Source organism: Chiloscyllium punctatum, chromosome 48, assembly GCF_047496795.1.
Source record: "Chiloscyllium punctatum isolate Juve2018m chromosome 48, sChiPun1.3, whole genome shotgun sequence".
NCBI classification, from domain to species: domain Eukaryota; kingdom Metazoa; phylum Chordata; class Chondrichthyes; order Orectolobiformes; family Hemiscylliidae; genus Chiloscyllium; species Chiloscyllium punctatum.
The window spans coordinates 58,390,409-58,418,280 of NC_092786.1; the positions used below are offsets into that span (position 1 = coordinate 58,390,409).

The following is a 27,872-nucleotide window of genomic DNA, read 5'->3' on the forward strand; positions in this document are numbered from 1 at the left end:
GAAAATACTCTGTTTCAGTGAAAATCCTCTTCATGTCATGAAATCCACTTCATTACCCAGAGGGTGAAACACACGAGCACACTAGGCCGATGTCAGTAGCATGAATATATTTAGGTGGAAGCTGGAAAGAACAATGTGTGAGAGAGGAATACCAAGGATACGCCAGGAGGGTGTGATATAGGAGCAAGGAGGTGGGAGGAGACACAAATAGAGCGTAAAGAGAACAGCAGTTTAGACCAGCCGGGCTGAATGGTCTGTTTCTGTTTTGAACACTCTGTGTGATGTATTTTCCCAAGCGATTCTATCATTTTCCACTCTGCGACATGACAGCATCATAAATCATAGAATTTCCACAGTGTGAGGCCATTTGGCCCAAGATGCCACTGGTAGCTCTTTCAAAAAGCTATCCCAATTAATCTCATTCCTGTCTTTCTTTAAATTATCGTTTGTTTTGCAAATATATCTCATCACTTCCTGTTATAAAATATTAGGGCGGCACGGTGGCACAGTGGTTAGCACTGCTGCCTCACAGCACCAGAGACCCGGGTTCAATTCCCGCCTCAGGCGACTGACTGTATGGAGTTTGCACGTTTTCCCCGTGTCTGCGTGGGTTTCCTCCGGGTGCTCTGGTTTCCTCCCACAGTCCAAAGATGTGCAGGTCAGGTGAATTGGCCATGCTAAATTGCCCGCAGTGTTAGGTAAAGGGGTAAATGTAGGGGTATGGGTGGGGTGCGCTTCGGCGGGGCAGTGTGGACTTGTTGGGCCGAAGGGCCTGTTTCCACACTGTAAGTAATCTAATCTAATTGTTATAGATTCTGTCTGCTGCCCTGATTCTGGTGCGATACCCCTGGTCTGATTTCCAACCTGTGTCGAAGGTGTTCTCTCCCTGCTGAGTTTATGCCTCCCCATGGTCACTGATGCTTTGTGCTTCTTCACAGGTATCTGGTCTTCCTTCAGATAAAGAGGGATCTGTATCATGGCCGCTTGCTCTGTAAGACCTCCGATGCAGCATTGCTCGCAGCCTACATCCTGCAAGGTAATTAAGACTTTGTTCCTTTTCTACAACAACAAATTGCATTTTGCATTGAGTCTTGAAAATTGTTGTTGCTACAACAACGAGCACCCGAGCTACAAATCTTCTCCCAAATCTTGAAAATTATAAAACCGCCCCAAAGTGCATCATGGCAGTAATCATCAAGCACCATGTGACTGCAAGGCACATGGGGAGACATCAGGACGTGGTCAAAGAGAGATTTTAAGGAGTGTTTTAAAGGAAGCGATCGGGATGGGAGAGGTTTCGGTAAGGAATTCCAGACCTTAGGGCCCAAGCAGCTGAAGGCATGGTCACTGATGATGAAGCAAACAGCGTCAGTCATGTGTGAGGGGCCATAGTTAGATAAATGCAAAGTTAGGGAGGTTTATAGGGAGGTTGGAGGAGGTTACAGAAGTTTTGGATGTTGTCTTGGTTGGAGGAGGTGACAAAGATAGGGAAGGGTGTAGGGTCTGGAGGAAGTTATATAAATGGGTTGGTACTTGGTTACAGAGATAGCAATTGGAGAAGCCAACAAAAGATTTGAAAAGTAAGTGTAAGAAGTTTAAAGTTAGGGTATTACCAACCCTGGGACCAGGTTAATGGGTTAATGAGACTGGTGTGAGTTAGGACAAGGGGCAGCTGAACTGTTACTGAGGGTGGGTTTACAGAGGGTGTAAGTGGGGAATAGATGAGAGTAGAGTTAACAGTAGCAACAGCTGAGCTAAGATAGGCCAGAGTCTGAGTTAGGGAGGTGGATGCTGGTGATCTGCATGATGAAGCTAACCATCTGATAGCTACTGCAGAGGCAAGACTGACAGAAACAGTTAGGGTAACCGTGAGGTTTTATTGATCATGCATGAGAAAGATTTAGAGTCAGTGTGGAAACACCATGAGGAATTAAGGATCTGTGTGTCATTCATGACCGAAGATCATTGAAAGCTAAAACATGTGATGAAGGTACAAGTCACTGATTGGTTGTTGAAGCTGCTCACTGCCTTTATAGTGGACACTGTCCTCTCCTTTAAAGGTGTGAGTCATTTGCTTAAATGCCAATGCAGCATAGGTTTTGTTGAAATTTAATTTCATTATTTACTCTGCTGGGATAATTTATTATAACGAGCAGTAGATTGATGGGATTGAGATGGAGTGGCACATTCAGAAATTGCAAAAAGCTGGTTTTTCAGAAAAATAAGAATCCCCCCCCCCCCCCCTCACCACCTCCCCACTCCGTTATTTCATGGAATTCCCATGACAGCCTGGCTTCCAAGGCTAGCACATTTTTGACATGACAAAGTTGTGAGGAAAAGCAGCAAACCTCTACCGAGTGCTCAGCATCTCATCTGTTCAACAGGCTCTAAATGCTGCCACCTCTTGGTCACTGGAGTCAATGACAACCCTTGGCTGCAACAAGTGACTGTGATCCCAGCTAGAACAGACAAGATTCCCCTGTTCTCTGGCTCACACGGCCCACACAATCTCACCGAATAGATTCTTTGTTCAAGTACACCTTTCCAGCTTTGACAAAGGGTCGGTTAGACTAGAAACGTCAGCTCTTTTCTCTCCTTATAGATGCTGCCAGACCTGCTGAGATTTTCCAGCAATTTCTCTTTTGGTTACATCTTCCCATAAATCTGAGTTAGTCGCCAACAAATCCAGCAGGGAATGCAGGAAAAGGCTCTTTACCTGGAGTAAAACTCACTATCCCAGGGAGTAATAGAGACAAAGAGAAAGGATCAGAAGGAAATGCTGATAGAATGAATTGAGGTAAGGTTGGAGCAGATGGGAGGGATCACCTTTTTGTTGCCCAGATTAATCTCAGTTCATGCTGTCTTAATCTTAAGGGAGTTGAACAGAGTGCTTCAGACTGTAATACTTGTATCTATGTTATAATTTATGGTGTCAGATGTATTAAATTTTTGATTAGTCATTTTCACTCTTCACAAACTCTCTCCTCCCTCTATCTCCTTTCACTCTTGACTCTCTTCATTCTTCAGTCCTCTCATTATATCTGAGCCTCTGGATGTACATTTGCTCTCTGAGCTGGAAGATTCAATTCCAGATGTTTTGTCACGATCCTAGGTAACATCAGTGAGTCTCCAGCAAAACACTGGTATCAGTGACCTGCTTTCTACTTATGTGTTTAGGTTTCCTTGGGTTGGTGATGTCAGTTCCTGTGGTGATGTTGTTTCCTGTTCCTTTTCACAGAGGGTGGTAAATGGGGTCCAAGTCGATGTGTTTGTTGATATGTTTTTTTTGATCAACACTTATATCGATGTGGACCCCATTTACCACCCTCTGAGAAAAAGAACAGGAAATGACATCACCAACCCAAGGAAACCTAAACACATAAATAAAAAGCAGGTCACGAACACCAGTGCTTCACCGGAGACTCATCGATGTTGCTACCTAGTATGGTAACGAAACGTCTGAAAATGAACCTTCCAGCTCAGTGAGCAAACTTACATCCAGAACCTCAACCTGAAGTACAAAGTTAAAATTCACACAACACCAGGTTATAGTCCAACAGGTTTATTTGGAAGCACTAGCTTTCGGAGCGCTGCTCCTTCATCAGGTGATTGTGGAGAATAAGATTGTAAGACATGAATTTATAGCAAAAATTTCCAGTGTGATGTAACTGAATTTATATATTGAAAAAGACCCAAATTGTTTGTTAAGTCTCTCATCATTTAGAATGACCGTGTTGGTTTCAATTCTTTCATATGTAAATTGCAACATTTTAAAATAAAAATTACATTCTCAGGTGCACTTTAACAATTGGTGTCATGTTGGCCCAGATAAGGTATTGAAGGTGTTAACTCCCTGTGAGGCTGTCTGTACCACAATGGTCAGATTGATTCTAACCTAAAAAACGGATTTACAGAATCTTACATGGATTCATGCAGTTTTTGAACAAAGTAAAATGTAAGTCTGCAAGTACAAATTCACCCCACAAACTTATACGTGTGTCTGTTCATGTGGGTATGTGTGTGAGTGTAAAGGAGTTTAAGTCTGTGAGAGGGTCTGAGTGAGTGAATGAGTGAGTGTGTGTGTGTGTGTGTGTCCCCGTTTGTTTTTGTGAGTGTATAGTGCAGTCGGGTCACCTGTAGTGTGACATGAACCCAAGGTCCCAGTTGGGGCCATCCTCACGGGTACTGGACTTGGTTATCAGCCTCTGCTCGGCCACTTTTCATTGTTGCCTTTCCCGAAGTCCGCCTTGGAGGATGGTTATCCAAAGATCAGAGGTCGAATGTCCGGACCGCTGAAGTGTTCTCCGACGGGAGGGAACCCTCCTGTCTGTTGATTGTTGTGCGGTGCCCATTCATCTGTTGCCATAGCCTCTGTTTTGTCTCGCCAATGTACCATGCCTCAGAGCATCCTTACCTGCAGCATATGAGATAGACAATGCTGGCTGAGTCACATGGGTACCTGCGATGTACATGGAGGGTGGTGTCCATGTCGACATTCTGACATGACTTGCAGTGTCTACCATGACAAGGTCTTTTGGTATTGGGCAGTTACTTACACACACACACACACACACACACCTCTTACAGATGCTCATAACTACCCCCACCCCCACCTGCCACACACACACACGTATATGTTTGTGGGGTGAATTTGTATTTGCAGAATTACGTTTTACTTTGCTCAAAAACTGCATGAATCCATGTAAGATTCTGAAAATCCATTTTTTAGATTAGAATCAGTCTGACCATTGTGGTACAGACAGCCTCACAGGGAGTTAACACCTTCAATACCTTTTCTGGGCCAACATGACACCAATTGTTAAAGTGCACCTGAGAATGTAGTTTTTAAAAAATGTTTTGTGATTTACATATGAAAGAACTGATATCAACACGGTCATTCTAAAAGATGAGAGACTTAACCAACAATCCAGATCTTTTTCAATATATCATTTCAGTTACATCACACTAGAAACTTTTGCTATAAGTTCTGTGTCTTACAATCTTATTCTCCACAATCACCTGATGAAGGAGCAGTGCTCTGAAAGCTAGTGCTTCCAATTAAACCTGTTGGACTATAACCTGGTGTTGTGTGATTTTTAACTTTGTACACCCGAGTCCAACACCGGCATTTCAAATCTGAACTACAAATCTTCTCAAAACCTAAGCCTCTCTTTCTCCCCTTCTCTTTGCTCAATCTCTTTGGGGATGTGTCTCTGTTTTCTGTCTCTGTCATTCTGCTCTCTTCTCTGTCTCTTTCTGGTTCTCTCCCTCTTATTCTCGCCTCTCGCGTTCTGAGTCATTTTCTGTGTTTCTTCCTCATTCTTTCATTCCTTCCCTTTCTCTATCTTTCTGTTTTTCTGCCTCTCTTTTTTTCTCTCTTCATCTTCTCATTTTTTTCTCTTTCTTTCTTTCTGTCTGTATCCCATTTTCTCTTTCTCTGTCTGTCACCCTCATTCTGTTTTTGCTGTCTTGCTCAGTAAAGTGAGTGCTGAGAATCTACATTAATTAACTGATAACCAACTTTGCACAAGGTGATTTTTGATGTTTCTTAGAATTTGCGGAAAAGGTCTTTTTTTTTGAAACTATTTTGTTTATTTTAAGATGTTCTCAATTCTAGCTGAAATTGGAGACTATGATGCAGGAAAACACCCAGAAGGATACAGCTCCAAATTCCAGTTCTTTCCTAAACATTCCGAGAAACTGGAACGAAAAATTGCTGAGATCCACAAAGCTGAACTTAGGTACAGTATGTGCATCAGTTTTACAGGAATTACAAGAAACTGTACTGAGAGGATGATGTGAATGAAAGAACAGAAAGTTCAAGAGAAATAGAGGACTTACATTTATGCAGCACTGTTCACACCCTTTAGATACCCCAATATGTTCTTTCAAATAGATAGGTATGTTTTGTCTTGTAATCACTGTGTAATGGAGAAGTTTATTTGTAGCATGATCCCAAAAACAGCACTGAGATAATTCAGTAGGTGGTCTATTCTAATGATATTGGCTAAATGATGAAAATTGACCAGGATGCTAGGGAGTACACCTCTACTCTTCCTCAAAGATTAACAGGATCTTTATGTTGATCTGAGAGGGCAAGCAATGCCTCATTTTAGCATCTTTCAAAATGCATCACTCCCTCGTGGATCAATAGGTGTTTTTTCCCAAAAATATACCTTGTTCATTGAATTTCTGAAAGTACATTTTAAAACATTTCAAAATGAAGTTCAATAGAACTCATTTTTTTCTCCATACATAGCTGTTCAAAGCTCAATTCACCAAGATCAGCATGGTTACAGCAAGGGCAAGACATACTTGACAAACTTGCTGGAGTTCTTTGATGGTGTAACCAGCGAGGTGGATAATGGGGATCTGGTGGATGTGGTGTATCTTGACTTCCACAAGGCATTTGACAAGATGCCGCATAAAATACTCATCCAGAAGGTTAGAGCCCAGGGGGTTAAGGGACGACTATTGGCTTGGATAGAGGATTGGCTGACTGATAGAACTCAGAGGGTCGGGAAAAATGGGTCATTCTCTGGTTGGCGAACTGTAACTGGTTGGCTGCTGCTGGGTTCAGTTCTCACACCTCAGCTGTTTGCAATCTATAAATGATCTGCAAGCAGGGGCAGAGTGCAACATAGCAAAGTTTGTGGATGATACTAAAATAGGTGGGAAAGCAGGCAGTGATTTGATTTGATTTATTGTAGTCATATGTACCTGAGTACAGTGAAAAGCTTTGCTTTGTGAGCAGTATAGTCAGATCATAGCAAACAAGGCCATACTGATCATAGGGTGCTTAGACAGAGTGAGGCACACAAGGTTACACTGCACACGAGGTGCACAAACCAAGATCAACATTATTTGAAGTTAGAGAGACCCATTCAGCAGTCTAATAACAGCAGGGAAGAAGCTGTTCTTGAACCTGTTGGAGAATGTGTTCATTTACAGATGGGTGTTGATATGCTATTGATAGACCAGAATCTGGCAGATTGAGTTTAATGTGGATAAATGCAAGGTTATCCACTTTGGCCAGAAAAACAAAAGAGCAAACTATTATTGAAATGAGAAGCAGCTGCAAAGTGCATCAGTGCAGAGGGATCTGGGTGTCCTTGTGCATCAATCGCAGGAAGTGCGTATGTGAGTGCAGCATATAATAAGAAAGGCAAATGGAATCCTGGCATTTATTGCAAAAGGACTGGATTATAAAAGTAAAGAAACGTTGTTACATTATATAAGGTGTTGGTGAGATTATACCTGGAATATTGTGTCCAGTTTTGGTCTCCTTACTTGAGGAAGGATGTGGTGGCACCGGGGGCAGTTCAGAGGAGGGTCACCACATTGATTCCAGGGCTGCTGGATGAGGAGCAGTTGTGCTTGCACTCACTGGAGTTCAGGAAAAGGAGGAGGGGATCTGATTGAGGTGTTTAAAATACTGAAGAGCATTGATAAGGTGGACATGGAACAGATAGCTCCCCCTTGTGGGACAGACTCAAACAGGATAGAGAGTGAGAGAAGGTTGGTTCCAAACTGAGATGAGGAGAAATTACTTCTCTGTGAGGGTTATAAATCTGTGAACCTCACCAACCCCCCAGGGTGCAGTGAAGGCAGAATCCATCAACAGATTTATTACCACACGGGGTAAACCTTCCTGCTTAATTTACACCAGCAACACAGAAAAGATTTATCCCATGCAGTAATCTGAAAAATTCGAGAGGCTAAGAACTATTTAAAGTAAAAATTAACTTTATTTCTTAAAGTATAACAGAGAATAATTAACTAACAACTATTTAGAACTCCTTCCTCTAACCTATCTTTTACTTTCCTTTTTACAGTACTAGTCCAATAAAACCCCTGATTAAGTTTTACCAAAAATTCAACCTTTCAAAAACCAGCCAGATGTCAAATCTTCTTTTCTTCTTCTTAGGGATTTCTGCTTCACAGGTCACTGATCGATAAAGGTACCTTTAAGAGAGCTATTCTCCAGGCAGTCTGCAGATGCTTGTGGCTTGGCAGTTCTCCTCCTAACTGTTCAATTTTCCCAATCTTATACCTCCAAAGCATCGGATTGTGTCATTGGCTTTTAAGATTGTTAATACACTAAATTCAAACTTGATTGGAATTTGGTATTTTGGGGGTATAATTTAAACTGATTGGCTTAATTCAAATCTGTTTTGTCGTTTCCAGGTAACCAGCTAATCTAGCTTTCAACCAGTGTTACATTGTTACCTTATGCAGAACACTTGGTGCTGTCAAGTAGTTCTGTTAGCTTTAAACTCTCAAAGGTGTAGCATCCCCCACATCTTCATAACAGATTCAGGAGAAAAATTGTTATTATTCTGATGAAAAGCAGGATAAAGGGGTGTAGGTAGGGGAGTGGAGTTGAGACCAGGATAAGATCAGCCATAATCGTGTTAAATGCTAGAACAGGCTGGAAGGGCTGAATTGCCTAATCCTCCTAATTCCTGTGTTCCTGTCTGAGTTGTCTCACTACAGTTTCAAAACCCTTAATATGTACAATATCTTTTACAATATATATGCCAGCTGTAGATCGTGGAGCTTTGACAGTTTCTCGCCCCTTGATGTATATTAGGGTGAAGGGCCTGACGCACCAGTTTTACCCCCATTGCACAACTCCAGCAGATGCCCCAAGCTGCAGAGTGTCCCTTCGCGCCACACTGTACACCTGAGAATGTGCCAGGCTACAGCACTCAGTCAAGGACAACACTTTGCACTGAGGCCCATTGAGTTTCCGGAGGACTAAAGAGCATCTTTCACCGAGTTGATGGCCCTCTGTCAGCAGTCACTGTCTGTCTCCGTGTGCATCCCTGGGAACAGCTGCGCAGGGTGAATCTTGACAAATCAACCACTTCTCTCTCTCAGACCTTCTGTGCAAAGGCAAGCCCACAAACAAATACACAGCCATCTCTTCCTCACTGCAGCCTTCTCAAGGGGCAGCATTGGGAAGGGTTGGGACTCTGTGTATTGAAGGAAAGATTTTATTGCTCACTTAGTAGACTCACGTAGACTGACAACTGGCCTCAGTGGGGGATGGGCTGGGATGGGGATACCTTCTACATCTTTGGGTAAAGTGAATGATTTTGGGTTAGTGATTTACCAGCTCTGCTCGAGGCCATTAATGGAACATTGGAGGCTCATGGTTCATTTTGCAGATTATATCAGCAGTTTCTGTGTTCTGGAATGGGCCAGAGCCTTTGGTGATAAAGGATGACAATTTAAAGATGTTGCTGGGATACTGTTCTGGTTCCTTAATCAGAATAAACACCAGAGCCACCAGAGGACATTCAGTCCCTCAATCTGTCCTATCATTTCATTCGCTTCTGCATCTCTGTATCTGAGCTCCATTTCTCTGGCTTGGCTCCATATCTCAATATTCTGGTCTGACATCAATCTAGCAATCTCAGTTTTGATAGTTTCAGTTGATCTCCAGCCTCAGAAGTTTTTCGGGAGAGAGTATTCAAGAGTGGATTCCTCCTACTGCTGGGTCCTTAGTTACTGGGAGTTAAGATTCTGGTTAAGGTTCATTGAGAGGAATTATTTTCCAAATCACTTGGATCTTTCCAAATGGCAATCATTTCCAGGAAGTGCCTGAGAGAAACAGTCCTGTATACTTTCAGAAGTCTTTCACTATGTAACACACACATTATTAAGATGGACTGAAGTTGTGAAAGGCACTATATAAATGCAAGCATTTTCTTCAGCCAAGTTTAGCATCAGACAGTTGGTGTATTGTTTGCCAGTGACAAACACAACACCTTTCCAGTTGTACACGTCTGACCTCTGACCTGTTGGATTATTTCCCATGCAGTGGGCAGTCTCCCGATACAGCAGAACTGAACTTCCTGAAGAAAGCTCAGTCGTTGGAAACATATGGAGTGGATCCCCATCCCTGCAAGGTAACAGGACAGTAATAGAGAGAGGAGCTTTGAATGGGCATGGAGGCTGTGAGTCTTTGTAATCAATCCTGTCCCACCTGTAGACACTCGCCTTGATCCTGGCTGTGAATTATCAGCTCCCAATCAAACCTCGCAACCTTTGGTACAATTCACATTCAAATTGAGCTTGTTCTTGCAGTCAGTAGACATCTTCCACTCCCTCTCCCTTCCTCTCTCCTCCACTCCATCCTCACCTCCCTCTTTCACTCTACCCTCTTCTCCCTTTATCCCCATCTCCATTTTCTTCCTCTTTCTCTCTCTCTATCTCTGTTGCACTCCCTGTCTCCTTTACTGCTACCCTCACTTTTATTCCCTCTCTCTGTTTCCTCCCATCTCTCTCTCATGTGTACAGATGTAAGAATTAGGACTAGGAGTAGACCACTTGGCCTGTTGATCTTGCTCTGTTATTCAATGAGATCACGGCTAATCTGATTAATCCGCGTTCCCACCTTGTCCTTATAACGTTTCCTCTTTCTGCTTATCAAGAATGTACCCACTTCTGCCTACAGGAGGAGATTCCCAAAGACTTACAACAGAACCATTTTCACCTCATCTCTGTTTTTAGTGGGCAACTACTTATTTTTGAACAGTGACCCTTTGTTCTAGATCCTCCCAAAGCGGAAAACATCTTCTCCACATCCACCCTGTGAAGACTCCTCAGGATCTTATTGGTTTCAATCTGTTTCTTCTAAAGCCCAGTAGATGCCACAGCCTAACCCGTTGAACCTTTCCTCATCAGACAATGTGTCCACTCCAGGGATTAAACCTCCTCTGAACTGCTTCCAACACATCTGTAATCTTCCTTAAATAAGGAGATTAAAACTGCACGCAGTACTCCAGATGTGGTTTCACTCTGTATAAATGAAGCATAATCTCTTTAGTTTTGTATTTGATTCCCCTCACACTGGACTGTAACATTCTATTCACTTTCCTAATTACTTGCTGCACATGTATACTAATCTTTTGCATCTCATGCACAAGGACACCTAGATCCCTCTGCCTCACAGTTTGGAAATCTGACAATTCAATTCATATACCTTTTTATTCGTCCTGTCAAAACAGACAATTATATATTTTCCTTCATTATACTTCATTTCCCGGGTGTTGTCCACTAACCTAACCCATTATATCCCTCTCTTGCTTCCTAAGGCCTCTGTGTTCCTACAACTTGCCTTCCTACCTATCTGTGTCATCAGCAAATTTAACAGCCATGTCTTTAGTCTTTAGGTGCAAGTCTCATTTTCTCCTCTTTCTCTCTTATCTTTTCCTCACTCTGTCCCTCTCTCTACTTTCTCCCTTTATCTTTCCTTCCCTTCTGTCTCAGTCTCCTCTTTTTTCTCTGCCACTTCCCCCTCATGTCTAGGATAATTTGAATTGCCAGTGTGTGCTGGCACCTGAACGTGCACTGATTGATGTGTCAGGGTTAGTAATGGTCTGGGTAGTGGAGAGAGACGGCGGGGGGGGGGGGGGGTGAGCATTGTCACAGAATCATAGAGATGTACAGCACAGAAACAGACCCTTCAGTCCAACTCGTCCATGCCGACCAGATATCCGAAACTAATCTGGTCCTATTTGCCAACACTTGGCCCATATCCCTCTAAACCCTTCCTATTTATGTACCCATCCAGATGCCTTTTAAATGTTGTAATTGTACCAGCCTCCTCCACTTCCTCTGGCAACTCATTCCGTACAATTACCACCCTCTGCGTGAAAAAGTAGCCCCTTAGATCCCTTTTATATCTTTCCCCTCTCACCCTGCACCTATAGCCTCTAGATCTCAACAGTTCTGATGTCAGGCAAAGAAATATGAAGGGGGAAAAGCTAAGCCTTCCAGACAGCCCTAATGGTATCAGAACAACTGACTGGAAATATCAGTAAAAAACATCTGCATTTCTCAATGTGAACATTCCTCCTGTAGGATGTCTCGGGAAATGCAGCATTCCTAGCCTTCACTCCATCTGGATTTGTGGTCTTACAAGGAAACAAGAGGATTCATTTTATAAAATGGTGAGTGAACAGTTTCCTGGTTTAGTGCAGTGATGTTTTCTGCTGTTCCCTCAAAAGTAAAATACAACTTTGCTGCTGTTCCCAGCCAAAACATACCAGCAGGATAACAGCTTTATTCATTCATTCATGGAGGTGGTCTTCCAGAACCGGGATCACTGTTTAAAGAAACAGAAATGACCATTTAGGACTGAGATGAGAACTGTTTTCACCCAAAGGGTGTGGAGCCTGTGGAATTCTCTGTTGCAGAAAGGGGTTCATGGCAATGAAATAACTCCACCAAGGCCAATATCCTGTCACTAAGTCACCCTTTGTTTACACATGGAGTGTCCTTGACCCTGATCCAGCTCCCTCAGAGCCAGCTCCCAGAGTGAACAGAACCTCTGACACTTTTTTTTCTGTCTTGTTTTTTTCCTTCTCTTTTTAGCACCCATGTTGTGTGTGTGCAGGTGTGAGACACAGTGAGAGACACAAGGTGTACAAATCTTTATTCAATTTCCACCACCAGGAAGATAGGAAACACCCGAGTGTCCAGTGACCGGCAGTGCCCTTCACAAAAGGCAATGCTGTGTGATCAGACACTCTTGTTTATATCTGTCAGACAGGGCTCCCTGATTGGACCAGGTTAACAGCTGCAATCAGGGAACTCATATTCTGTGAAATCCACCCGGCTGACCTCGTTACAATCGCTACAGCCAAAACATTGAGTGTTTCCAAGAAGGAGTTAGATATCAGTCTTAAGGATCAAGGGATCAAAGGGTAAGGAGAGAACAGGGTGAGGATCAGCCATAATCATGTTGAATGGGGGAGCAGGTTTGAAGGGCCGAATGGCCTACTCCTGCTCTTATTTACTATGTTTCTATGTTGAGCTGGGTGTGAGGACATTTATTTCCCCATCCCTAATTGCCCTGGGGAAGGTGGTGCTGAACTGTCTCTCTGAACTCCTCTGGGTCTTAGGTTGGAGGGCATTTACAACACCTTTGGGGACGGCGTTCTGGGAGTCTGATACATTTCTGAGTTCCTGTTACAAATGTCCATATTGCAGATTCTTCATTTTTTGTTACCCAGAAACAGTGAAATCCCTCTTGCCTAGTGTCAGCAAAAGCTTTTTCTTGTTGTTTAACTTATGGTGGATCTCCCACAGACAGTGACACAGAATAAAGGTGACTGTGGGACTGGATTCTATCAGGCTATGGGGATCTTGCCCACTGGTTTCCAAAATGGTAGACTTGCCCCTCCGAGTCAACTTCAATGGGGGTGGGGGGTGGTGAGGTTGCTATTTGAATATTGAGTGAGTTTTCTGATTCCTGAAGAAGGGCTGATGCCCGAAACGTCGATTCTCCTGTTCCCTGGATGCTGCCTGACCTGCTGCGCTTTTCCAGCAACACATTTTCAGCTCTGAGGTTTCTGATTAACAGTATCACTGTTCCCTTTCTTTCAGGGCTGATGTCAACAAGATGAAGTTTGAAGGGAAAACATTTAATTTGTATGCAACTCAGAAAGAGGTAAATGCTGACATTGTTTAAACATTAGTTACCTGTGTTCAAGCTAATGTAGTTCATCATCGAATCACTGCAGAAATATTTACTTCCTGACCCTCTGAATTTGCGAGGTACAGCTCAACACCTGACACAATTGGCATTTCATAAACAAGGACTTATCAGAATTATACTCAATACCTTCTTAAAAAATTCTGGATTGCACATTGCTGGCTGGGCCAGGCATTTATTGCCCATCCCTATTTGCCCCTTGAGAAGTTGGCAGTGAGCTGCCTTCTTGAACTGCTGCAGGCATGTGCTGTGGGTAGACTCTCGATGCTGTTGAGGAAGGAGTTCCAGGATTTGAACCCAGTGATGATAAAGTGTTGACCCTAAATAAAACCGGACAGCAGAGAAGCAGGCCATTCGGCCGTCCTGATCTATGTTGGTGTTTTTTCTCCACACAAGCCTCCTCCCATCCCTATTTCATCTCAACTTTTCCCTCTATTACCTTCTCCCTCGCTAGTTCTCCCTAGTTTCCAGTTCAATACCCTGTGGAACTCCCTCCCTAACAGCACTGCATCCTGTGAAATTATTGAGGTAAAGCTGCACAAGTTGAAAATTCTCTTCTTAGGGCCTTTTGACAAGATAATTTATTTTATTGCTTACATTATCAGGAATCAAAGATTATTTTGACATACTTTGCACCAACACCTGAAGCTTGCAAGCATCTGTGGAAATGTGGAGTGGAAAATCAAGCATTTTACAAGTAAGTGCCTTTTATTACAAATTAATTACAGCAGAGGGAATGGCCACAAAACTAGTCCATGCAGCATGTGAGCCTTCTCCCTCCTTATCTCCTCTCACCCTAACACCACCTCCTTCTATTCATGTCTCACTTGTGTGTTTATCCAGCATGCCTTTAAATACATTAGTAGTATTCACCTCCCCCTCTTCCTGTGTTAGGAATATTCCCATTCCAGTCACTCTGAGTGAGTACTCCTGTGGCTTTATTGCTCATTGATTTAATGCTTGGTTAACTGTGCAATAATGGGGCTCAGGGATGGGCAACTGCTAATCTAATTGACTGAATTTGCCACTGTGGGTGTTCTGGAAATGTTGGGAGTGCACTCAGGGCCATGGCTCTGGGCTCCATTCCTGATAGAAACACCAGCACCACCTCCAACAGTGCGACACTACCTGGGCACTCTGCTGTGAGTGCTAGCACTCTCGAGTGGGACTCCAACCTACAACCTTCTGAGTCAGAGACAAGCAACCAGTCACTAAATCACAAACTAAATCTTGGAGATCGCTGCCAGGGGGAGATTATTAACTTGTATATTATATTGGGAATAATCTTGATCACTGGATGCCATAAATGTATTTGAAGAGGATTTTTCTTTCTAATCTGGCTTTATAAAACGAATAGACTATTTCTTCTTCTTCTTATGAAGAATAGATATTGCGGTGTATGACCTTAAACATTGCAGTTATGGTTTTATCAAATGGTTCATGCCATGTGGTTCTGTTTAACCTTGAGCTAAACATCCCACCCCATATTGATACCATCACCAGTGCCAACTCCATCGTTATCACCCACCATTGCTCCTGCCTTAACTGATCTGTTGTTGAAGCTCACCTCCAGCTACTTCCAGACTAGACAATTCCAATACTTACCCGGCTCGTCTCCCATTTCTCCCTCTGTAAACTCATGCTCAACTAACATTCTGCTGCCCAGATTCTAACTCACACCATGTCCCATTTCGCACCATCTCTTGTGTTCACTAGGTTAAGTTAACCCCCCAATCCAGCAACGTCTTACACATAACATTCTCAACCTTGTTTTGATATTCCTCCATGGACCTGCCTCTCTCAATTTCTGTAACTACCACCATCCAAGATTTATTCTGCAATCCTGGCTTCTCGAGCACACCTGTTTTTAAACACATCACCATTTAGCAGCAATGCTTTCAGCTGCCTGGGTCTGTGAGCGCTGGAAATCCTCCATCAACATCTCCACAATTCCCTTTGTTCCTTTAAGATCCTCCTTAAAACTGACCACTTTGAACCACCTGTTGATCACTTGTCCTCATCTTAATTTATGTAGCGCAGTATCACATCCCTGCAAAGCAGCCTGGGAGATTTTTAGTGCAACAAAATACTATATCAATGCAAGTCTTTGTTGTTAAAGGCTCTGTTTGAATGTTGGGACTGATTTTTTTTGTTGTTTTGAGGTGGCAGGTTGGGGAACAGGGTGATTCCCAGATGTTTTGAAGATGCTGGGTGATTGTAGCTGAGTTGAACATTGTTACTTTATTTGCTGTCGACCAGGTTTGAAAAGTCCAGTCAGGTTCGGACAGTTTCAAGCAGCAACCTATTCTTCAAAGGAAGCCGGTTCCGATACAGGTAAATAATCAGAGTAAGTAGTGGCTACTGAAAACTAATCCTCTATTTCGATTCTTCAGGAGACACTGGAAGGAAACCCATGGAGTAAAACCAATTACTGAGCAAAGAACGAAACGTATTTGGCATTAAATGAGAGTCACCATCCAGGCAGCTGGTTGGCTGGTTTGGTGCTAGGGTTGGTGATGACTTTCTGTGATATTAAGGAACTAACCTCAGAATTTTGTATTGTTTTTGAGTGTCTGCGTAGAAGCTGGAGAAGATAGAAAGCTGATGTGAAAGGAAAATTTACAATTGCAATTCAGTTATAAAAAAATGACATTTTCTAATTGCCTTGCAACTGGGGGAATCTTATCGCGTTTTTCAAAGTGACATTTAACAGACATTAGTTACAAATGGCCATTGAAAGCTGTTTAGTTAAGCATTGAGATAATTGAAGGCAATTATTATGGTATGGCTGATTAGTCCCACACAGATCTCCATCTGCAAAATATATAGGTCATGCTTCTTCAGCCTGCCTCAGGATAAAGCCAGGCAATGATGACTGTGTCCCCCAGTCTTAACAGGTCAATGATAAAATAAATTAGTGTCTGATTGTTAGTTCCCTTGTACTGACACTGTCTCTATGGCTCCATTGTTACTGCATTTAGTGGGAAAGTCGCAAAGGAAGTGATCGAGTCCAGTGCAAAGATTAAAAGGAGCCCCCCAGAAATTCACAGGTAAGATTGCTCACTCGAGTGACTCTGAGTTAAACGTTTATTAGAACCTATCTCACTGTGTTGTGCAGATGAATCCAGATAAAAAGCTTGCTGTATCATCACCATTTCTTTGAGTATCCTTCATATTCTGTATTTACTGTCCTCTGTGCTCTGTCTCTGATGGATTTGTTTTACCTTGTGATAACCTGTGTCCACTTTTAAGTGATATCATCCAGTCCTGTCTTTATTCTCTGATCACTCTGTGCCTGTCTCCGCTGCTTCATTCTTTTATTACTCTGTGATACCTTGTTACCCAACATCTCCACTTGCTTTGAAGTCTCCTGTACATCTAACTTGCTGTTCACTGCCTCTCTATTTCATTTCTAACCTGTACCAATTGAAGCTTAGCAATTTTTACTTACCGACTAAAAGCTCCTACACCATTGTTAAACTGTGGTAATATTCACTGGTCCATAGAAACTATCAGCAGCTCACAGTAACTACAATCAATTCAGGTAACTAATGTTAACCTACCGTAACTACCATTGACCCAGAAAGACAACCATTGGCTCCAGTAACTATTGTTAGGCTTCAGTGTCTGCCATTAACTATCTGTCAGCTCCAATAACCCCCTGCAGTAGCCACTGTTATAGGCTGCACTCACCACAGTTAACCACCTTTGACAATCATTAAGGTTCTGTTTCTATCTCAATGTTCAAACACACTCGGTGACTCCTGTCAAATTGCCCTGGGTATTGAAACTCCTGAGCTAATGTCTTCCCTCTCCAGATCAGGTCTGGTCCCGAGTCGCAGTTGCCCGTCCATTTCTCACGGATCCAGGCTGTGCAGTGTGCCCAGGACTCGCAGGAGAGCGGTGCACATTTCCATTATGGAAGGTAAGGACCGTCTGAAAATGGCAGGTTTGGACAAGGTCAGAGTGAGGAACCAATCCCTGGGTCAACAGGATTGGGTCAGAGGCCGGAGGCACTATTCGGAAAATGTGCCGGAAAATCACAGCAAACTTTGTGGAGCTGAATTCTGCTTAAATCTCGCTCAAACACATTCGCATTATTTCTGAAATGCCCCATCGTGGGTCATTAGATGACATAATTGATCCTAATCAATTACTGATGAACACAGGCCTCAAAGAATGAATTAAATTAATTTAAAAGAAAATTGAAATCAAGTAATGGCAAATCAGTGGTTTTGATTGTTGTACCAAATCTAAAATTCCTTGTGTTGATGAATTTCGAACTTGTCTCAACTGACTTTTAGGTATTTATGGCTTAATTATCCGTGCTGTAATTTACTTTCATACCCAGAGTCATACCCAGTTCTCTGCCATTAAAAAACTATGTTCAAGTCTTGCTTCTTGAGATACCTGGGAGCTTGCTATGCTTCCTCATTGCTTTCTCCATGGTAACACCTTAGCCTATCAGAATTTGGTAATTAATCAACTTCCTTTTTTCCTGTGGTATGAATTTGGCACTCTTGCATGTGTCCTGATGAGTTTGAGATGAAAAGCTTTGGTGTAGGTCCCTCTTTTCAACAATGTTGGAAGTCCTGACTTTACCAAGTAGCTGCGCTGGATTTATCTGGATGAGCAACAGATTCCAATGAGACTCTACTCTGGGCATTGGAAGTGATTGGCATTGGAGCCAAGTGACCACGCACCATGTGATGTACTGGCAAATAGTACAATTGGCAAAATTGTGCCCTGGGTCGTGACCTGGTTTTATTTTTGGTTGAGACATGGAAAACACAAACATAGAGGTGTTGGGGTGGTTCACAGACATTTAAACCTCCCCAGTTCAAAATTGTTGATTCATTGGATCACGAGAGAGCTCACGGATCTTCGACCCCTGCTCCAGATTTTTATGTCCATCCTGAAACAATGGCAGCTCACCTTCTTCTATCTTCCCACAGGGGCTGTTTAACTGTAAATTTAAAGGAGCCTGGGTCCCAGAGAAATGGGATCAACATTATTCCCAGTTTGTAAGGTCTTGGCTCACTCACTTTCGAAAATTATTGTAATTACATCACCACAGATCCAGAGACTGAGTGGAGACCTGCATCAAATCTTTGGAAGAAATGAAATCTGTCTTTTATTTGAAAGAGGATGACTCATATTTTGGGCACAGTTTAACAGGAGACTCTCACCTAGGCCTTGGCTTAATGAGAGACTGTCAGGTGTGCTGCCTTCATATCGCCACAAATGTGCTTTGGCAAGAGCTTGTGCTGGAAGTGGACAAAAAACCTTGCATTTATAGTTATAAATCAGACAACACCAGGTTATAGTCCAACAGGTTTATTTGGAAACACTAGCTTTTGGAGCACTGTTCCTTCTTCAGGTAGTTGGGTAGCAGGACCATAAGACACAGAATTTATAGCAAAAGATTACAGTGTCAGGCAAGTAAATTGATATATTTGACAAACCTTGATTGTTAAATGTATCCTCCAATAACCCCCTGCAGTAACCACTGTTATAGGCTTCACTCACCACAGCTAACCACCTTTGCTATCAAGTTCGGTCCCCATAAGGATGTCCTCAACGGGGATCTTGGATTCTTTTCACACTGTAGGTGACCCCACTACACTATGCAATCTCTCTCACACACACAAGCACACATACACATAACACCCACGCACGCACACACATTCTTACATACACTCACACAGACCCCCTCTCATATACATCCGCTCTCATACACGCACACATATAACCGCCCCACTCTCACCAATGCACAAATCTCTCACAGGCTTATACCCCATCACACTCACACACATTACCAAGCTTGCACACACACAAACACATACTCTCTCACATGCACTCACATGCACACACTCACATGTACACACTCAGTCTGTCTTTTTCGCACACACGCGCACACATATAAGTCAATGGGGTGAATTTGTATTTAAGAACAGAGAACAAAACAAATTTACAGCCCAGGAACAGGCCCTTCAGCCCTCCAAGCCTGAGTCGATCCAAATCTACTGTCTAAACCTGTCGCCCATTTCCTCAGCATCTGTATCCCTCTGCTCCCCACCTACTCATCCATCTGTCCAGACGTATCTTAAATGAATCTACTGTGCCTGCCTCTACTATCTTTGCTGGCAACGCGTTCCAAACGCCCACCACCCTCTGTGTAAAGTAGTTGCCGGGTGTATTCCCCTTAAACTTTCCACCTCTCACCTTGAAAGTGTGACCTCTCGTTATTGAATCCTTCACCCTGGGAAAAAGCTTATCTCTATCTACCCTGTCTATACCCTGTCAATGCTAAGTTATATTTACAGTTACATTCTATTTTGCTCAAAAAATACACAACCAGTAGGCAGTCAGTGCAGTCAATCCATATAATAATATTTTGTAAATTCCACTTTGGAAATAGAACCAGTCTGAGTCAAGATTGGGATACAGACAGACTCTGACATCACCTTTAATGCATTGTCTGAGCTGAAATGTCACCTTTTTTTATAAAACCATAACTTATCTGTGACTTAAAAGAAGTTCTGAGATTTGCATATCAATGAACTGAAACCTGTAATCCATTCGAAAAGATGAAAGACTTAACAGCAATTGAGGTTTGTTAAATATATCATTTCAGTTGCATGACACTGTAACCTTTTGCTATAAATTCTGTGTCTTATGATCCTGCTCCACAACCACCCGATGAAGGAGCAGCACTCTGAAAGCCGAGGCTTCCAATTAAACCTGTTGGACTGTAACCTGGTGTTGTGTGATTTGTAACTTTGTCCACCCCAGTCCAACACCGGCATCTCCACATCATGCATTTATATAGTGCCTTTGATGATCTCAGAAAATCTACAAACACTTTTCAGCCATTTAAGTAATTGTAAAGTGTGATTACTGTTGTAATGTAGGAAATGCAAGATAGGCAGTAAGTACAGACCCAGCCAGTGAATGAGGGAAAACAAGCATAACAACCAATTTATAATCCCATAACATTAATGTGGTCATGGCCATTTGGTTGAAGGGGCTGGGGAAGGTGGGATGTCCCCTGCACTTCTCTGAAATAATGCATTGTATCTTTTACATCCACTTGACAGTGTTCTGCTTTGATACCTTATCTAACAAATGCAACTTGCAATTGAGCAGAATTCCTCGGTACTGCACTGGGAGTCAGACTGGATTTTGTGTTCCGATCCCAGGATCTGGGATTTGAACCCATGATTCTCTGACATAGGAATCCTGGAATCTCTGCCGTGCAGGTAGAGGCCATTTAGCCCATCAAGTTTTACAGCAACCCTTCAAAGGGCATCCCACTCTATCTCCATAATCCTGCCTTTCCCATGGCTAACACACCTGGCCTACATGTCTCTGGACACTATGGGCAATTTCCCATGGTCAATCCACCTCACCTGTACAACTCCAGACTACAGGAGGTCTGGAGCACCCGGCAGAGACGCAGGCACAGGGAGAATGTGCAAATTCCACACAGACAGTTGCTGAAGGCTCAAATTGAACTTCGGTCCCTGATGCTGTGAAGCAGCAGTGCTAACCACTGAGCCACCGTGCCACCCCAACTGACGATCTCCCTTGTGTGTCACTCCTTCATACCCTGTCCAGAAAGTGTCCCTTCAAAGCCACATAACATTGGTATGAAACTGTATTTACAATCTTGACAATCTCCAAATGATTGTCTGTGAGATTCAGTGCAGGCTCCCTGGGGAAGCTTCTCATGTGAGCTCACTGCAGCAGAAACAATAACATTAGTGCGACTGAGATTGACAAATGCACTGTAACCTGACTGAGATCAATGTCACTCGGTGGAACCTGTTTAAAAACATGTTCACACACCAGTTAATAGCAGCTTCTCCAGATTATTTTGAGTAAAATGCTCTTTGACATTAAGAGTGCAAGCAAGTACAAGCTTGATTTGTAACCCAAGCAAATCAATGTAAGTTTACAGTAACACAGTTAAACTCCAGTGGTGGTTTGTCAGAAATAGCTGAATGTAAAAAAAAATGTTCTTACCAGCGTCATCATTTCAGGGAGGTGATGACCTAGTGATGTGATCACTGGAGTATTAATCCAGAGTCCCAGATAATGTTTTAGGGACCCAGGTTTCAATCTACTGCAGCAGATGGTGGAATTTGAATTCAATAAAAATCTGGAATTAAGAGTCTAATGATGATCATGAATCCATTGCCAATTGTTGGAAAAATCCACCTGGTTCACTGATGTCTTTTAGGGAAAGAAATCTGCCATCCTTACCTGGTCTGACCTACATGTGGACCCACAGCAATATGGTTGACTCTCAACTACCCTCTGGGTAATTAGGGATGGGCAATAAATGCTGGCCCAGCCAGTGACGTCCTCATCCTGTAAAAGAATGAAAAAACCCTAAATGATGAAACCTACCTATAATAACCTCATTGATGGGATCTTGCTGAGTGTAAATCGATTGCTGGATTTATCCATGCTACTACAGTCACACTCTTCTTACCTGTGGTCACCGGTGGAAAGTAGGGATCACTCTCTCCCGTGGACTTGGAAGGTCGTGGATTCGGGGTCACTAGAGTCTTGAGTATAAACTCCAGGCTGAGGCGAGCAGTGAGGCACTGAGGGGGTGCTGCACTGTCAGAGGTGCTGTCTTTCAGGTTAGATATTAAACCAAGGTTCTTGCCATCCTCTCAGGTCAATGTAAATGATCACAAATTGCACTTCTGAGTAATAGCGAGTGAATTTTCTCCAGTGTCATGGGACAGATCACCTGTACTGTGTGGGATACTACTGTGCTCAAATTGGCTTCTGAAGTTCCTGTATGTGTTTGTTCATTCATGGGATATGGGTGTTGTTGGCAGGATCAGCATTTGTTGCCCGTCCCTCGTTGCCTTTTGAACGGCTGCAGTCCATGTGCTGTGGGTAGACCCACAATTGAATTGAATTGAATTGAGTTGAATTTATTGTCACGTGTATGAGGCACAGTGAAAAGTTTTGTCTTGTGAGCTATACAGGCAGATCACAGAGTTAAGTAACATAGATAAGTAAATAATAGGTAAACAGCGGCACAAACAAAAACACAGGTACAGGCGAATGTTAAGAGTTTGTGAGTCCATTCAGTATTCTAACAACAAGGAGGGTAGAAACTGTCACAATGCCATTAAGGAAGGAATTGCAGGACTTTGATCCAGCAACATTGAAGGAACAGCAATATACTTCCAAGTCAGGATGGTGAGTCAGGATTGGAGGAAAGGTTTCAGGTGGTAGTGTCTCAGTGTATTTGCTGCCCTTGTTTTTCCAGATGGTAGAGGTTACAGGTTTGGAAAGTGCTGTCAGTGGAGCCTCAGTGTATTACTGCAGTGCATCCTGTATACATTTTAACATTAACAAGGTGTTTAATGAATTGTAACACTATGCAGCACAGAAAGAGGCCAATCAGCCCATCCTCTCCATGTCAGCTCTCTGAAAGTGGTTTCCTTCACTGGGTTTATCAAAAAAAATCTGTCAAATAACGTTTAAAAGAGACAGTGGCAGAATGCTGAGATTCAATAGTTTTATTAATAAAAACTGAAAACAAATTATTCCCTCTAGACTTGGTTCATTTCACCAAAATCGGCTCTGTAACCATTAATGCCAGGAATTTTGGCTTGAAGAGGATTTTTACAAAGTAGCTCTTTACAAACTGGGACTCTTCTCAGTGAAAGAGAAAGGTGATTAACTTTGGCGGAGAATACAGTGTCGTGGAAATTAAATCGACTTGACTCAATAATTAGCAAGAGCAAATGGATAATTTTCCATTACAACAGAGAGACCAATGAGCTATCAGAATGGAGAGCAGAGAGACAGATGGAACAATATTAACCTTATTGGTTTGGTTACTGACGAATGGAACATACGAGCCCAGATGGAAATCCTATTCACTTTCCTATCACAGAGCAGTTACAGCTCAGGATGAGACCATTCATCCCATTGTGTCTGTGTTGGCTCTCCCAATGAGCATTTTACTCAGTGTCATTCTCCCACAACACTGCCCATGGTTCCTTTACAAATTGCCATCAGTTAAAAGCCTCAACTGAATCTATCTCCAGCACAGTCTCAGGAAGTGCATTACATATCCTAACTATTCAATTGGGTGGCCTGATAGCTCAGTGGTTAGTACTGCTGCTTCACAGTGCTAGGGACCTGGGTTCAATTCCTGCCTTGGGTGACTGTCTTTGTGGAGTTTATACATTCTCTGTGTGGATTTCCTCCTGCAGGTCAGGTGAATGGGCTGTGCTAAATTGCCCATAGTGTTAGGGGGTTGGGTTACTCTTTGGAGGGTCAGTGTGGACTTGTGGGCCAAAGGCCTGTTCCATACTGTAAGGAATCTAATCTTTAAAAAAAAGCTTTTCCTTTTGTTGTTTTTACTACTTTTAGGAATTACTTTAGTTGTCCTCGATCCTGTAAGGAGTGGGATCATTTTCTCCCTTTTTCCAGACATCTCAGAATTTGGAATCTTTCCCAAATCTCTGCTCAACCTTCTTTCCAAGGAGATCTGCCCTAGTGTCTCCAAGTCTGTCCTCTTGTCTGAAACCTGTCACCTTTGGGGATCATTGTTGAAGATCATTTCTGTATTCTGTTGAATGTCTTCACCTCCTTAAAGTGCACAGAACTGGATGCATTACTCCAGCTGAGGCCAAACTACTGTCTTAAGCAAGTCAAGCATTACCTCCTCTCCAGACCATACTCTGTCCTTGTTAATAAATCCTCAGATACTATACGGTTTATTAACTCCCTGCACCTGTCCTGGCACCTTTAATGACCTGTGCACATATAAAACCAGGCCTCCCCATCCCTGCATTTCTTTAAGGTTGTCCCTTTATTATATATTGTCAAATTGATACTGCGCTTTTAACACAGTAAAACAAATCAAGCTGACTTACTGCCGTGATTATCACAAACAATATTTGACACAACACCATTTGAGGTGATGTTGGGGGACAGGTGATGAAAACCCTGATCAAACAGGTAGGTTGAATGGAGTGTGTTAAGGGAAGAAAGCAAGGGATTGGTGGAGACCTTTAGGGAGGAAATCCAAACCTTCAGGTCCAGGCAGCTGAAACACACTGCCAATGGCAAGAGTAAAGCAGACATACATTCATATAGCACCTTGCATGACCACCGATGTTGCAAAGTGCTAAACAGGCAATGAACTATGGTTTTGAAATGGGATCACTGTTGTAATGCAGGAAGACATCAGCCAATTTGTGCACAGCAACCTCCAACAACATCACAATGACCAGTAATCTGTTTTATTGATGTTGACGAATGGACTATATAGGTTAGCACATCAGGGAGATTACCCTTACTCCTCCACAGGATTTGCACCTGTCAGGCCTTATTAGGAGCTGAAAGACGATACTCCTGACTGTGTGGCATTTTCCTCAGTACGTTTTTACCTTTCATGCTCAATTGAACCTTCAGGCTCAGAGGCGAGCGTGTGGCCCACACTCTGACAACAATGGCTTGGCTATAATAGGGCTTGTCAGCACTGGAGGCAAGCTTTGGGAGAGCACCAATATCTCCAGGCATTTTTGGTCTGGAGGAGGTTACAGAGAGAGAGAGAGAGAGGGATTGCAAAATACAGTGGAGAATTTTAAAATAGAATCATAGCTTGGTTTAATGGGACAGCTGAGAAAGTGTGTGTGTGTGTTATTGAAGCAGACAGAGGGCAGAGGGAATATCAGGTAGAGGAGAATCACATGATCTCTCCCTAGGCTCCTGCTGTGCGTAGTGCCATTATGCTCTGCTGCCCAGTATTATCATGGTGTTAAGAAACCAGCCACATTGTTACAAAAGTGTTTGAAGACCTGCCGAGGAAACCAGGAGGAGATTGTGGGTGTGAAAAGCTTCTAGCCTTTCTCTGCTGAAACCCGAGAACCTGAACAAGAATCATTTATAAACCATTAAGCAGCAATGGTATAAATAGCACGTTTGCAAATAGCACGAGACTTGATGTCACTTGTTCACTGGCCATTTATGTCGCCGTAATTTTGTTGGGCCTGAAGGTTTCCGATTTCAGCTGCTCGCATCTGCCCTGTGTTTGCCCAGTATCTCATCAAATACAGCTCGCCACACTCACTGTTTGGAGAAATCTTTAATGTTGGCAAGAATTGAAATTAACAGTTGTGTTTGACAGGGAGCCATGGTTAAATGTTTAATCAAGATTAAGACCAAAGTCAATGTTCACCTTCGGATGATAAACCACTGTTACCGAGATGTCAAAGTACGGGTGCTCAGTCTCGGTCCCCGGATCCTCAGCAAAGCTCTCGGTGCGTTGCCCATCTTTCCCGCACTGACAGGGCCAAACCAGCAGGAGAGACAGCTTTCCAACACGTCGACTATCTTACGAGGTAACTCCCAGACCCTTCTCTCTGTAGAAGCTGCTTTGCTTTTCACGCTCGATACTCTTGTCCCTGGTTACAAAGCCACTTCTCAGCCCAGTCTCTGGGGGCTGGCCCCAGTTCAGGAGCTGAGTGCAGAATCCAGACCGACGGAACGCCAAGCTGTCAGAGGGGGCCGGCATGTCAACTGAGACATTAACCCAATGTCTGCCCTCTCAGATAAATATCATCAACTTTAGTGAGGTATTGGAAACAGAGCAGGGGGTTTCTCTCCCGACCAGTGGGAGTCTCAGCCTAAACCACAAAAACAAACTGATTATCTGGTTGTTGTTAACATTGCTGTTAAAGGGATCTTGCTGTACAAAAATCAGTTGTCACAGTTTCTATACAACAACAGTGACTGCATGTCTAAACTACTCAATTCCTGTGAAGCAACTTGGAATGAGCTGAAGGATAAAAAGTGTCTATAGAAATGCATGTCTTGCTTTTTTTCCCCCTCTCTGTAATGTTCTCCAGCTATAGTGGTGGTCAATAGGCAATGCCTGGCCAATGTTGACCATCATACATGATTGTTTCTAATAATGGGCAGAGTGTTTTTTCAAAACCTGGTATGTGGGCATCACTGGCATTTATTGGCCATCACTAGTTGTCCCTTGAGAAGGTGGTGCTGAGCTGCCTTCTTGAACCGCTGCAGCCCATGTGCTGTAGATGGACGCACTAAAGGGAGGGAGTTCCAGGATTTTGACCCAGCAACAGCGAAGCAATGGAAACAAATTTCCAAGCAATGTTGATAAAGGGAAACCAGAAGATGTGGTGTATTTGGATTTTCAGAAGGCGTTTGATAAAATTTGACATTAACATTTATTGCACAAGAAGGGGTGGCATGGTGGCTCAATGGTTAGCAATGTTGCCTCTCAGTGCCAAGGACCTGGGTTTGATTCCAGTCTCGGGTGACTGTCTGTGTGGAGTTTGCACATTCTCCCCATGTCTGCGTGGGTTTCTCCGGGTTTTCCAGTTTCCTCCCACAATCCAAAGATGTGCAAGTTAGGTGAATTGGCCGTGCTAAACTGCCCATAGTGTTTAGGGATGTGTATGTTAGGTGCATTAATCGGGGTAAATGTAGAGTAATAGGGGAATGGGTCTGGGTGGCTTACTCTTCTGAGGGTCAGTGTGGGCCTGTCACAAAGCTGGTCCCTTTTTTTCTAAAAGCTGTTCCTTTTCTCAAGGACACTGTGTCCTTGGGGTTTTCAGATAAGTCGTAAACAGCTCCTGGTTCTGATTAGATGGTATGGTACAGAGATTAAAGGGTATTGAGAGGCCTTTTTGATTATATGTAAACAGATGAGAATTCAGGCCAAAGTGGTCATGTTCTAGAAGTGACCTGTATAATGAAAGGGGAGTGGTCAGCTCTCTAGCTGAGCAGTTCAGCCCAGAACTAGTTAGGCATTCAGCTGCATGTAAACAGGCCCTCTCTCTCCTTCTACCCTTCTAACTTCAACTTGTAAGCATTTGTTCCATTTTTACTGCTTTTTGAGGGGATTTGCTCATTAGGGCTGTTGTGTACATTTGGAACAGCATAATTAAGTCTAGTTTGGATAGACTGAGTTCTGTAGGGTATTTATTCTGTTCTTTGTGTTTCATTGTGTAATTTTGTGAATCAATTTTTGTTTGTTTAAAAACCTGGTAGTCAACCTTGCTAACTTACTCTGGGTAATTTTCACTGTACACTTACCGAAACCAATTGCAAAGTTATGGTCTGGGGTTGCCTGCTTAAGAATATTTTGAATGGTCTGGCCTAGTCCATAACAGGCCAAAGGGTCTGTTTCCACACTGTAGAGATTCTGTGATTCTTCATCTTCAATGAAGATTGGAGCAGATACTATTGGGGATAATGTAGTAATATGGGTTGAGGATCAGTTAACACAGAAAACAGAGTTGAGATTTCAAGTTGGAAAGGCATAATTAGTGTAGTGTCACAAGAT

General features: G+C 42.9%; 1 protein-coding gene across 9 annotated transcripts in view; it reads left to right on the top strand.

The window, feature by feature from the left end:
* frmd5a (FERM domain containing 5a) overlaps positions 1-27,872 on the top strand; it is a 285,958-nt gene that overhangs the window by 236,019 nt on the left and 22,067 nt on the right. For 7 of the 9 annotated variants that reach the window (XM_072565344.1, XM_072565348.1, XM_072565349.1 and 4 more), the window contains 9 exons: positions 939-1,036; positions 5,618-5,741; positions 9,830-9,917; positions 11,875-11,963; positions 13,402-13,465; positions 14,116-14,207; positions 15,770-15,844; positions 16,492-16,560; positions 17,329-17,435. In XM_072565344.1, the coding sequence (XP_072421445.1) occupies positions 939-1,036; positions 5,618-5,741; positions 9,830-9,917; positions 11,875-11,963; positions 13,402-13,465; positions 14,116-14,207; positions 15,770-15,844; positions 16,492-16,560; positions 17,329-17,435 (806 nt within the window). Of the gene's footprint in view, positions 1-938; positions 1,037-5,601; positions 5,742-9,829; positions 9,918-11,874; positions 11,964-13,401; positions 13,466-14,115; positions 14,208-15,769; positions 15,845-16,491; positions 16,561-17,328; positions 17,436-27,872 lie in introns of all 9 variants that reach the window. The other 2 variants (XM_072565351.1, XM_072565352.1) reach the window with 1 other exon arrangement.